This window comes from Herpailurus yagouaroundi, unplaced genomic scaffold (genome assembly GCF_014898765.1).
Source record: "Herpailurus yagouaroundi ecotype Mexico unplaced genomic scaffold, PumYag 139, whole genome shotgun sequence".
Lineage (NCBI taxonomy): Eukaryota > Metazoa > Chordata > Mammalia > Carnivora > Felidae > Herpailurus > Herpailurus yagouaroundi.
The window spans coordinates 23,264,843-23,278,271 of NW_024412394.1; the positions used below are offsets into that span (position 1 = coordinate 23,264,843).

Below are 13,429 nucleotides of genomic sequence, written 5' to 3' on the forward strand. Positions count from 1 at the left end.
ATTTTTTCATACTAAGTCTTTGAAACCCAGTGTATACTTTACATGTATTGAACATCTTAATTTAGACTAAGCTGCATTTCAAGTGCTCAGTAGTCACATTTGGTAAATGGCTACTATACTGGACAGTGTTGTAGCTCTACAAGACTGGATTCCATTGAAATCTCCAGTGTTTGACGTTGAATTTTTACACTTTGTAAACTTCCTAAGAGTGTTAGCTTAGACAAAACTTTCCAGATCATGAGATTATTCAAAGACATCTAAATTATTCCACTTGCAAACTAAATATTTTATGTGATAGTATAAAGAAGGTAGGAAAGAAACATATTTACTAATATTTAAGAGATGAAGCTGGTGAATTTTAGGAATAGAGAAAATCAATAACCAAAATGTTTAAATGCAATAAATTTAAGCCTGGATGTTCGTGATGATAATGATAACAATTTGAGTGAAAAATGCGATAAACTCTTTGACAGATATCTCATTTGATCCTCACAATAGCCCTTTGAGGAAGGTACTTTTGTGATCCCTTTTATGATGTCTGTTTCCCAGTGAGGAAGCAAAGAATAAATAGAAGGTGTTTACAAAGTCACACAGATAGTGAGTGTATGCAAACCCATGACTAGTGGATTCTGCAATCTGTCATCTTCATCACTCTACTCTACTTACTCCCTTATTATTCTGTTCTGCCCATGTGTTTGCCTTGGGCAAACTGGACTTGGAAAATGTATGCAAATGCAGGGAGGGGGGCTGCAGAGAATTCCTGAAGTGTTATAACTATTCCATGACTCCTTGTTTATTCCATCACGTTTTCATATAGTCAGAAAGGGAGAAAATGATTGGAGAAGTGATCACCTGTGAAAAGCTGACTTTTGACCTCTCATTTTGTCCATTTTGCCCTGTGGCATTTATGTCACAGTAGCAGAGCTCTTGAATCCACTCTTGGAGCCAAGGTGCAATGATCCCTCTTCTGCTAACGATAAGCACCACAGCATGAAAAGACTTTTTTTTTTTTTTTTTTTTTTTTTTTTGCTTAACCAGCTAATCTTGCAGTGGAGACTCACAGATTCACTTTCATATAATTTCTTCATTTTGTTTCCAGTGCTCAGTTTCAACACTCAAAGACAGTTCCCTGTTGAGTACCTAAGTGCTCATATTGATATTTGTGGTGTATTGAACAGGACTTAAATTTCTCATTTTTACAAAGACTAGGAGTAGATTTGCCTTTCACCTATGATTCACACATCCAATGTGTGCAGATTTATCTTTATGTATATCCACTGTATTTTTTATTCTGTAAAGTAGATGTTGTGTGGTAGTGTTTGGGGGAAAACTCCAGTTCTGTGTTGATATAATTAAATATACCTTCCTGTCTCATTTGTCCCTCCACCACCCTACCCTTGAATGGTTCAGTTCGAGTTCAGTTAGGATCATTTTAAGTTTGGTTACATAGATATGTATTCTGGATATTTTGAAAGTCTTTTCAACCTTTCAGGTTTTAATTCATTTGAAACTGTTAGCTTTATAATTTTCTATTTACTGTGATTTTTAGCTATATTGGAAAACTAACTGTGCTTACTTCTTACTGTTTAATGAGCAAGGAAATAGGGGAGGAAAAAGTTCCTCAAATGTGACTGAGTTTTAATTAAGTTGCGTGTAAGTTTATTGAACAAATGATACAGTAATAAAATGCTTTTTTATTTTTATGCTATTCTCTTATTGTAGAGATTAGATAATTTAGCACCATCGCCTCAAAACAAAACAAAAAAATACGGACAGTCACTGAATTACTTCTGTGTAATCAAAGGATTTCTTGTATACAATCATAAAATTCTCTTTTCTTAGAAAATACTTAATTTGCATATATTTAGTTCTTTTTATTTTTTTAATCTGATTAATTTATTTTGAGAGAGAGTGAGCGCACACAGGACAGGGACAGAGAGAGAGAAGAGAGTGAGAGAATCCCAAGCAGGCCCCCTTCCGACATTGTGGAGCCTGACTTGAGGGCTTGACTTCATAAACCAGGAGGTCATGACCTGAACTGAAATCAAGAGTCAGACACTTAACCTACTGAGCTACTCAGGCATCCTGACTCTAAGTATGTTTAGGTGTTTAAAGGTTTAAACTTGACAAAACCTCAAATTTTCATTAAGATGGTGACTTAGCACTATGTAATTGGAAAAGGAGATAGGATTTAAAGTTGCTTTTAATTTTAATGGTTTTTGTTTAGAGACCTGCACTATAGGACCTATCTACCCAAATTCAGTTTGTTTTTTTTCCCCCCTCCTTTGCCTCTCCTTGTCTTTTCCACTACATAACCCAACTTCTTCATCTGTAAAGAAATTGATTTAGAAATTTCCATGGTGGGGCGGGCACCTGGGTGGCTCAGTCGGTTAGGCATCTGACTTTGGCTCAGGTCATGGTCTCCTGGTTGGTGAGTTTGAGCCCCTCATCAGGCTCTATGCTGACAGCTCAGAACCTGGAGCCTGCTTCAGATTCTGTGTCTCCACCTCTCTCCGCCCCTCCCATGCTCATGCTCTGTCTCTTTCTGTCTTTCAATAATAAATAAATGCTTAAAAAAAAATTTTTTTTTTAAAGAAATTTCAATGGCTTGGGGCCCCTGGGTGGCTCAGTTGGTTGAATGACCAACTTCGGCTCAGGTCATGATCTCACGGTTCGAGAGTTTGAGCCCAGAGTCAGGTTCTCTGCTAACAGCTCAGCGCCTGGAGCCTGCTTCAGATTCAGTGTCTCCCTCACTCCCTGCCCCTCCCCCGTTTGCACTTCTCTCTCTCTCTCTCTCTCTCTCTCTCTCTCTCTCTCTCTCAAAAATAAACATTAAAAAAAAGATTTCCGTGGCTTTGCTTATCTCTTTCTGCTTGTCCCTCTGATAACGTGCCCACCCTCCAGATCCTGAGAAAGACTTTCTTATTAGCCCAGAATCCCACCTCCTTATCACATAGTTACTTTTAAACCCCTCTAATAACCTTGTTAAATTCCTATGACATCACATACTTTTATGAACCTGGTTAAAATTTAAGAATATTTTAATGCATATGCATGCAGTTGATAAACTGCATGCAAATGATAAGAGTACTAAAATGACCAGGACTTTGCCTTTTCTGTGGTCATGACATCCTAGTTCTAAACCTCTAAGCTCAGATTATTTTCTGACTATAATCTCCTGCTCTTCTGCTTACTCTGCAGTCCCTGATTCTCGCTGATTGTCCTCCTCTTATCTCATCCTTCTGTACTAGGCCTCAGGTCTGTGTTTCCAACACACATCACTGTGTTCAGTGCCATTTCTTTGCTCAAGAAGGTTTAATGCTGCACATTGGTTATTTCTCCTCACACCCTTCTTTTAAAGAGACCTGTTTTCTGTGGACTCCAGGAGCCTTTGTTTTGAGCATTGTTGTGGCACTCCCCACACTGTGCTTTCTGAATTGTCTCTGGATCCTTCATTACTTTTTGACTCTTCCATGGTCACAGAGATGCTTAAGGAGTGATTGAGTGGCTAAAGGGACTCTTGAAAGTTTTGGGAGATTTTGTTTGTTTTGTGTTTTTGTTTTGTTTTGTTTTCGGTAATTAGAATCTGTTATATCCTGATGAGGACAACAGCTGGGATGTGGGAGAAGTTTGTTAGAGAGTCTGACAGTCTAATGACATTAAAAAAATTAAGCTTTGTCCTTGGGCTTTGTGCATTTACATGGTTCTGCTGGGGAGTGAAATTATTTATGATTCAGGTACATTGTAGTTAACTGTTACATTTTCGCAACTGTGCTATATCCTTATACAACTGGATGTGTTCAGATACTATTCTAATGTAATTGAATACTCACTGAATCACATTTTTATGTTTTCACTACTTTTCTGGCTCTTTGGCAGCTTGAGAAAACTGTAACATTTCACCCTTTGTGTCTTTCATTTGCTACTATAGCAAGTAAGAGATAACTTATGCATGGAAGATGCACCTAAATAAATCACTGTAATTCCTAATCCCTTACCAGCAAACATTAAGTCAAACCTTGATTTTTCAAGATTCTGTGATCAAAAGTTCCTCTTCATATTTCACAAAATAGTTATTAGTGGCATAATTTGAATTTTGTGGCCCATTAACATGCTTTGGTTTGCTGTATTGAAAAAAGGGTATTTGTGGTACATCTTAATTTCTTCTCTAATGAAAGCTTAGAAGCTGGAAAGCTTAGAAGCTTAGAAGTTGCCTACTTATCTCCTTTGTTGAAAATTGTACGTAAGTGACAGTGTTTCTCAAAATAAAACTGATTATTTAAAATAGGAAACAGTATTTTCTGGTGAGTTTGCATGCACACATGTGTGTGTGTGTGTGTGTGTATCTTGAACCAATTTTTTGTTGTTAAAATTTACTATTTCTGTGTTTCCCCAATACAGCGATTTAAAAAATGTTCATAAAATTGATGTTTTTTTAAATCGTGAAAATAAGAATGTATCTTGGCAGTCCATTTTTTATATTTTTGTTTGTTAGTGTAGCAGCTGCTTTCACTTGGAAGCAGGATGATTCAAAGCTGACATGGGCTTTGAATGTGGTACAGAGTGCCTCACCTTTCCTGGGTCCCTGCTATGAATCTCAGTTAGTAACATCCCTTGGCACTTCCAAGTAAAAGCCAAAGAACCAGTTTCATGTGAATTGTTTCTTAAGGATTTTTATCCATTTATGGTGGCATTATTTGTTTCTTTTTCTTCTTTCATTGCCTTCCTTTTTCCATCGAGTGCCACCACTTTTCTTCAGCCTCTCACCTTTTCTGCCTGTAATATTTCAGTGTTCTTCCAACTGATTTTCTGTTGCCCAGTCACTGCCCTTTTTAGTTCTTTCTCCACATTGCTTTCTTTCTCAAGTATAAACATTTATGTGAATTCTTGCCTAAAATCTTTTCATAGTTTTTTATTGCCTACATAGCGTTGGGTGCAGCACTTCTTGTGATTTGCCTTTTCTGTACTGTATCTGAAAATTCCTGCCACCTCCGTTTCATCCATCCATTACTGGTTCAAACATGTATTAAATAGCCATATGTACCAACTCCCTTACCAAGATATAACTTACCCCTTCTGATCATGAATGAGTAGAGGAGAAATCTTATTCCTAATTCTGGTGCTTGACATCTTCATTTGTGTCATTTTTCCTCCCATGGGTTTCATGCTTGCCCTTACGGGGTTGGCTGGTGGCCACCTTTCTGTCTATTGATAATATTTTTAGAAGTATGATGTCTCTATACAGTTTCCTTATATTCTGTCTGTAGTTATTTATACTCATTAGTCTTTACATTAATCATTGCTACCAGTCTCTTTTTGTTTCCCCCTTGAAATTTAGCTCTTTTGCATAGCCCATTAAACTGTGGAGGATCAAGTATTTTATAGTGCCATTCAGGCAAGTGTGTGTCCTCTTAAATATCTTCTCTTTGTATTTAGTGTACTGCAATAATCTGGGCTGAGAAAAACTTCTTTGTGGGATAGTATATCATTTGGTTCTGTATACTCACTAAGTAGTCATGTTTGTGCATCATTTTACCATTTATAGAGGACATTTGTATTTGTTAATCTTTTAAATCTAAATAGTCCTTTTTAAGAAATGTTTATTTTGAGAGAAAGAGAGTGCAAGCAAGGGAGGGGCAGAGAGGGAGAGAGAATCCTAAGCAAGCTCTATGCTCAGCATGGAGCCCAACATAGGGCTCGATCTCACAACGGTGAAATCATGACCTGAGCCGAAATCAAGAGTCAGACACTTAATCAATTACGCCACCCAGGAACCCTAAACAGTATTTGTAGACTGAAAAGCTGAAGCTTGTAAAGGTCAACAGTGTCCCAGTACCTCCTAGCAGGTTGATGGCTCCTCTGTAGGATCATGCTGCCTCCTTTCCCATCCTGTCTTTTTGTGCTTAGTGGTCAAGACTGCAGTTTCTTTGTGTACTAAAATACAATTTACCGATTTTAATTAGCACTTTGAATATATCATTTCATTTCTCCAGTATTTCTGTTAGACAAGCCTGGCATTATTAATTCTGTTTACAAATGAGGATAGTGCAAATCAGGGCAGTTAAATGACTTGCCCCAGTTTGCCAAACTAATGATTAAAAAACAAGAACATATCTCTAGATTCTAGCCTACTGCTATTTCCGTTGCCTCATGCTGCCTCTTTGCTCTACTGTAATATAAGTTGGAAAGTGAAATAGGTTTTTATTTGGGGGATTTCACTGAAACAACTCTCCATTATACTGTATATTAAAATGTGAAATATTAAAATTAAATGACGACTACTATTGGCTTAATTTAGCATGAGTTTTGTATGCCATGCTACTACTATGATAAACAGAATGGTTAGAATCCAATGATACATTAATTGTCCAAAATATGTTACTGAAAGGAGAAATAATACCACAGGCAAGAAAATGTGTTTTAGAGATTGGGATCATCCTGTACTACTCATTGGCATTCTGCTCCTGCTCTCAGATTAATTCTGAGGCCATTCTTAGCTTATGGAGGCAGAACTCTCGGGATGGGAAATCTACATTTGGAACAGTCTCCTAGGCAGTGGCTGCAGCATCCCAAGATATACTCTGGTTTTGCTTCATAATTCATACCCATTGTTTAATCAGCAGATGGATTGATTGCAAGAATAATAGCCTTTCTACAGAGCATCTCGAGTGTGTGTGTTGTTTAGCAGCAGGAGTCTATACTGAGCAGGTATTAGGTAGAGAGTCTGGAATTCTTTAGGATTGTAGTGCTACTTTACTCCAGAATTTTTCTTTAGTTGTGGAGTCTGCATAAACCTTGGTTTGACTGTGGGTTTCTGTGTAATCTCGCAGCTGTTGTTTGTTGTGTCATTCCTGAATGTCTGCATCTGAATCAGTGTTGGAGTTGGGCATTGTGTCAAGAAGCTGAAAATTTACGAAGTTAGATGGCTTTAGATGATATATACCATGTTGTTTCTTAATTTGTAAAAAATGCAACAGGAAAATGAGAATACAGCAACGAAGAGGATGGTGTGGTATAGTCAAGAAACAGGGAATTGAGAAATAAAAGGTTGAATTCCCACTGCACTGTAAACTTGCCTTCTGATCTTACAAGTCTCTAGCTCCTCTGGCCCCCCATTTGTTAAATGTAAAGTTAAAACACTCTCAGGGTTGTGAGGATGTAATTAGAGGATATTGGGGTCCCTGGGTGGCTCAGTCGGTTGAGCGTTGGACTCTTGATTTCTGCTCACATCATGATCTCACAAAATAAATAAATAAAGTTAAAAAGAAAGTAAGGATGAAGGCACCTGGGTGCCTCAGTTGGTTGAGGTCTGACTTTGGTTCAGGTCATGATCTTAGGGTTTGTGAGTTCAAGCCCCATATCGGGCTCTCTGCTGTGAGCTGAGAGCCTGCTTCAGATCCTCTGTCCTCCTCTCTCTGCCCCTCCCCTGCTTGTGCTCGCTCAAAAATAAATAAAACATTAAAAAAAACCAAGGGTGTAATTAGAAGATACAGATAAAAACTCTTTGCACATGTGCAAAGTGCTGTTCAGATGTTACTTGTTTTAATAAACAGTGGTTACCATATGTCAGGTCCTTAAAGAGAAGTTACTTCAGTTCAGACCTTCTATCAACCCTGCAAAGCAGACATTGCATTTGACAGATAAGGAACCTGGGGTATAGAGAGTCTGAGTAACTTGCTGAAGGACCCACACTAGTAAGTGATGGTTCCTTATTTAAGCTCCAGTTATCCCTTGCTCTGCTGCCCTGCTGTTAATAAGGGATCAATAGTAGAGACTTGAACTTTAACAATAAATTGCATTATGCTTCTAAGAAATGGAAATGACACTTTAGAAGTCAGGAGATCCAGATGGTCACTATATTTTTGTATTATTTTTGAGTAAGTTACTTAAATGTATTCTGTTAAATACCTTTAAAATACTTGGCTATGTTTCTGCCAACGTTTATATGTAAAATGTCTTATTGTGATTTTAGTCTGTATCAGAATAAATTTCCTTTGAAATGATTAAAATATGTTGTAAAAATCCTATTTTAATATTTTCTTCTTTTTAATTTTAGTCATTCTTACACTGGTCAAGATTACAGTACACAGGGAAATGCTGGGAAGATTTCTTTGGATCAGATTGATTCGGTAAGCATCGCATCCTTCTAAACTTGAACCTTTGTCAATGAGGAGCACAGATTTTCTTCAAAGATTATTCTGGGGTGAGGAGATGGGAGAGAATTTCATTTTATTGCTTGCCAACCATTTTTAAAGGAAGTCCCATGTGCTATACAGGTGAGTTTTTGTAATCATAGGAAAATCAAACTTATCAGGAAATTATTTGCATTCTGATGAACAGAATTTAATCAGTTTTTCCAAAGGGGTATTCTTTTAGGTGATGATAGCTAAATGGTATTTGTATATTTATATTTAAATACCTTATACCTGCTGGCTTAGTCAGAACATGTGACTCTTGATCTTGGAATCGTGAGTTCAAGCCCCATGTGGGGTGTAGAGATTACTTAAATATATAAACGTTAAATAAAATAGGGGCATCTTGGTGGCTCAGTCGGTTGAGCGCCTCTTGATTTCGGCTCAGGTCATGGTATCCTGGTTTGTGAATTAGAGCCTGTGTGAGACTCTGCACTGACAGTGCAGAACCTGCTCGGATTCTCGCTCTCTGCCCCTCCCCCGCTCTCACTCTCTAAATAAATAAATAAATAAATAAACAAATAAATAAACAAACATTAAAAAAAACAAGGATGTAATTAGAGGATATAGGTAAGGACTCTTTCTTTGCACATGCAAAGTGCTATTCAGACATTCAGATGTTACTTGTTTTAAGTAGTGATTACTTCCCATATGTCAGATTTTGGAACAGAAGTTACTTTAGTTCAAATCTCCTATCAACCCTGAAAAGCAAGCATTATTATCTCCATTTGAAAGATCGGAAACCTGGGGGATAGAGAGTCTGAGTAACTTGCTAAAGCACACGCTATCTCTCTCTCTCTCTTCTCTCTCTCTCAATAAAGAAATAAACTTAAAAAAGTTTAAAATACATTGAGTGAATTAATGAGTGAGTAAATGAATGCCCCACCCACCCACCTACCTACACACCAACCTTATACACTGAGAAAAAGAGAAATGGAAAATGCTAAGTTTGCTAGGGCTGCCATAACAAAATACTACAGACTGATGATGCCTTAAGCAACAGAAATTTATCTTCTCACCGTTCTGGAGGCTAAAATTCTGAGATGAAGGTGTTGGCAAATTTGAGGCCTCTTTCCATGACTTTTAGGTGGCCACTTTCTCCCTGTGTTCTCACGTGGTCTTTCCAGTGTGCTTGTGCATCCCTGGTGTCTCTTCCTCTTCTTAGGACACCAGTCACATTGGATCAGGGTCCTACTCGCATGACTTCATTTATATTAATTCCCTTTTTAAAGACCCCAGCTCCAAATACAATCACATTCTGAGGTCTTGGTGGTTAGGACTTCAACATATGAATTTTGGTAGGTTACAGTTGATTTCATTAACACTAAGTATAGGCTCCCATGCTTGTGTTGCTACTAGATTAATGGACAGCTCATTTCAACTTCACTTTGTGGTTCTGTTGTAGAATGAAAGAGTAGTATGCTTTACTATAATTTATAGAGTTTTTCTTTTTAATGCATTGTAGAATTTCTGTTCTACCCCAAAAAGGGAAACTAAACCAGCCATAAATAATCTTTATTTAGACAGTTACCAAATTATTTACAATAAATTAAAAATACATTGACATTTTAATGCTTGGAAATAAGAATAAGGTGAGTAGGGAGAGACCAGGAGTTTTTAGAGACCAGAATGAATAGGTTGTCTTCCTGTTTGGAAAAATTATAATCAAGTACTTGCAGTTAATATGTCTAGAAATAACATAAGGATTGCTCACTTTGTACAGTTGAATTGAAATTTGTTCTCAAGGATGCCCCATCCTTTACTTTCCTCAAACAGTTATTATCTCTAACACTTCCTCTGTGCCATATGATTTGTGTTTATACTATGTGAATGGTTAGAAGTTAATTCTATTCCTGATTCAATCAAGATGTTCTGCCGTTCACAAGCAATTGTGAACTTCACTGGATACTGTGGGAAGACATAGAAATATAATCATTAATTTACTGAATATATATTGAACCCATCAATTATGTACCAGCCACTGTCCTGTGGATACAGAGGTGAATAAAACAGAAAATTCCTCTACCTTCATGGACCTTACATGAGGGAGGTAGACAACATGTAAATAATAAATAATCAATATAATGATAAATTATCTTAAGTGCTATGATGATCATATCTGTGGGTCTATGCTTGAGACCCTGTGCTAAATTGATTAAGTGTATCTTTGTCTGTACTTCTTCCTAACTATCTGTACTGCCTCATCCTTATAACAGCATGTCATTATCACATCCCTTGATATTCTCAGTTTCTTCTTCAAATGTTTTCTTTAGATTTTTCTTCTCATTGAAATCTGGCTCTCTCAATGATGTTGTTTCTCCTGTGCCTCTTGGTCAGTCTGTCTGTCTGTCTGTCTGTCTGTCTCTCTCTCTCTCTGTCTCACACACACACACACACACACACACACACACACACACACACCCCTTAATTTGGTATGAGATGTATCTTCCTTGGTCCATTTTACCATTTCCAAACCATTTCTCTGCCTTCCTGCCTTCCATTAGCAGAGCTATAGCTCCTTTAAAGCCCTGTAATCCCATTACAGTTCTCCTTGTTGCTTGCGTCCCTGTCTCCTGCTCTTGTTCACGGGTGACTGTAGCATGCTGTCATGGTCTCTTGCAGTAGCATTACTCTTGTTACTCTTCTTGGCCTCTGCAACATCCATGTTGATAATTCATCCATGCTCTGGTCTTACAATTCCTTTGTCTGCTCATTATCCATAAGCATTTTTCTGTTCCATTGCTGCCAACCTAGACCGTATGTTTTTCATTTCCATTATTTGGATTACTTCCAGAGTATCTTCCTTGCTTCCGTATATAATCTGTTCACTACACAACAACCAGAGTTCTCTTTGCTTATCACATCATGTCAGTCTTCTGATCTGAACCCTCTATTGAGTTTCTATCACATCTAGACTAAAATCCAAACTTATAACTGTGGCGTATAATGCCATGTGTACTCATGATTCCAATTTCATCTTCTCCATTCTGTCCCATTCACACGTTTAGCCACTTGGACCTTATTGCTATCTCTGGAGCACACCATGTTCATTCCTTCTCAAGATCTTTGCTTTTGTTTCCTTTACTTAGAGCAGTATTCCTGGATCTCATTTGACTGGAATCCTGCTTAAAATAGGATCATAGCTGCAATGCCAACTCCTCAGAGAGGCTTTACTGGCCACCTAAAGTATTCCTTTCCTATTCACACTTGATCCCATTAATCTGTTTTATTTTCAAGGCTTTTGGAATTAGATGGTACCTTTATGTCTGCATTCATTGTCTGTTCTCCCATTTGAATGTAAGTTCTTTGAGGACAGGGTATTTGACTTCTTTGTTCACTGCTAGTTCCCCAAGGCTGCACACAGAGTTGTGTTCAGTAGATATTTAGTGATCGAATGAGTAAACAGTGTTCAAGGAATTGTGCCAAAGGAAGCTGAAGTTGAACTGGGTCTTGACCAATGGCTTGGCTTTGGCTAGATGGCATGGGAAGTAGGAAGGGTTTTACCCCAGGCAGGGCCAGTGGAGTGACAAAAGTGAGAAGGAACATACAAAACATGACCATGTGATCATGGAATAACCCAACTGACTGGAGTAAAGGATTCATATTGGTATGGTAACACACTGGGCTTTTTTACCCTAGTTCCATGGCACTTGATTTATGCCCTTGTTAGAGCACCCATTATATGACTGGTTTATGTGAGTTTTAGTTGTATAATAGTGACTGTTTCTTTTTATTTTGTGTAAGTGATTTAAAGGGGAAAATTACATTGTATTCATTTTCTTGTTTCCCAAGCCACCTAATACCTATTTGTTCTGTTGCACGTAATTGAAAAGTAGCTAGTTACAGACATTGACAGAACCTTGAATGTTCATAATAAGGAGGTTAAATATTCATTGGTGTTTTTGGATTAGAAAAATGTTTAAGAAAAATAATTTGGTTAATAGTATGAAGATACAAGAAGGAACACATGAAAACAGTAGACCTGACAAGGGAGGATAGAGGCCTGGCTGGACTAGGTTGGGGATAGAAGAATTTCATCAAAGTTGTTAAGATGAGAGGATAAAGAAACTGGATGGTCACTAGAGGGAGCAGCAGAGGCAAACAAAGTGATACCTGCTTCTGCTTTGGGAGAGTTGAACTTCCGAAAAAATATGTGAGGGCGTGAGAATTAAGTCTTGGGAGAAGGATATTGAGGAAGTCAAAGAGAATGCAATTGAAACCATAAATGAAAAAGGTTTTCTTTTTGTTAAAGTTTATTTATTAGAGAGAGAGAGAGAGAGAGAGAGAGAGAGAAGGCAGAAGAGGCAGAGACAGAGGGAGAGAGAGAGAATCCCAAGCAGGCTCCTCACTGTCAGCACAGAGCCTGATAAGGGGCTCAAACCTATGAACCCTGAGATCATGACCCGAGCTGAAACCAGGAGTCAGGTGGGTAACTGACTGAGCTACCCAGGTGCCTCCGTATTATTTTCTTGCAACTGCATGTGAATCTATAATTACCTCAAAAGAAAAATTTAATTAAAAATGAAAAATAAGTGAAATAAATTTTAATAATATATTTTATTCAATCCAGTATATCCAAAATTTTATCATCTCAACATGTAATCAATCAGTATAAAAATGTTAAGAAAACAGTTCATCTGTAATTGCATTAAAAATGCTTTCTTACATAGTTTTTGTTTTTATTCTAATTAGACTAAATTTACAGTTTGCAAATTAGATTGAGTTTGCAACAGCTATTGTGAGGAACCTGGTAAACCTTCCACATAACAAAAAACTCTTTTTCTCGTAGCTTTCTACCAAATCCTTCCCACCTTGCATGCGGCAGTTACATAAAGCTTTGCGGGAAAATCACCATCTTCGTCATGGGGGCCGAATGCAGTATGGCCTCTTCCTGAAGGGCATTGGTTTAACACTGGAACAGGCATTGCAATTCTGGAAGCAGGAATTTATCAGAGGAAAGATGGATCCAGACAAGGTAATTTTGAAAACTCACAACAGTAGCTGAAATTTTAATTTGGTTTGAAAACTTAAGGTCTGTTGGTCTATTTTTTAAATATACCTCTGAAATATAGTTGAACATTCTAAAAGATAAATGTGTCTACAATATCATTTTGGTAAAAAACTCCCATATTAATCTAATAGATTCTAAACAAAAGATTGGGAAAGTTTAATTCAAAGGATGAGATTGAAACAGCAATGTAAGTGGTAAAGTCATGCTTAAGAGTCATTGTCTTTGA

The 13,429-nt window shown here is 37.5% G+C and overlaps 1 protein-coding gene across 2 annotated transcripts in view; it reads left to right on the plus strand.

The window, feature by feature from the left end:
• The window catches only part of PRIM2 (DNA primase subunit 2), a 338,721-nt gene that overhangs the window by 193,724 nt on the left and 131,568 nt on the right, over positions 1-13,429 (plus strand). For both annotated transcript variants that reach the window (XM_040473844.1, XM_040473845.1), the window contains 2 exons: positions 8,057-8,129; positions 12,982-13,167. In XM_040473844.1, the coding sequence (XP_040329778.1) occupies positions 8,057-8,129; positions 12,982-13,167 (259 nt within the window). The remainder of the gene's footprint in view (positions 1-8,056; positions 8,130-12,981; positions 13,168-13,429) is intronic.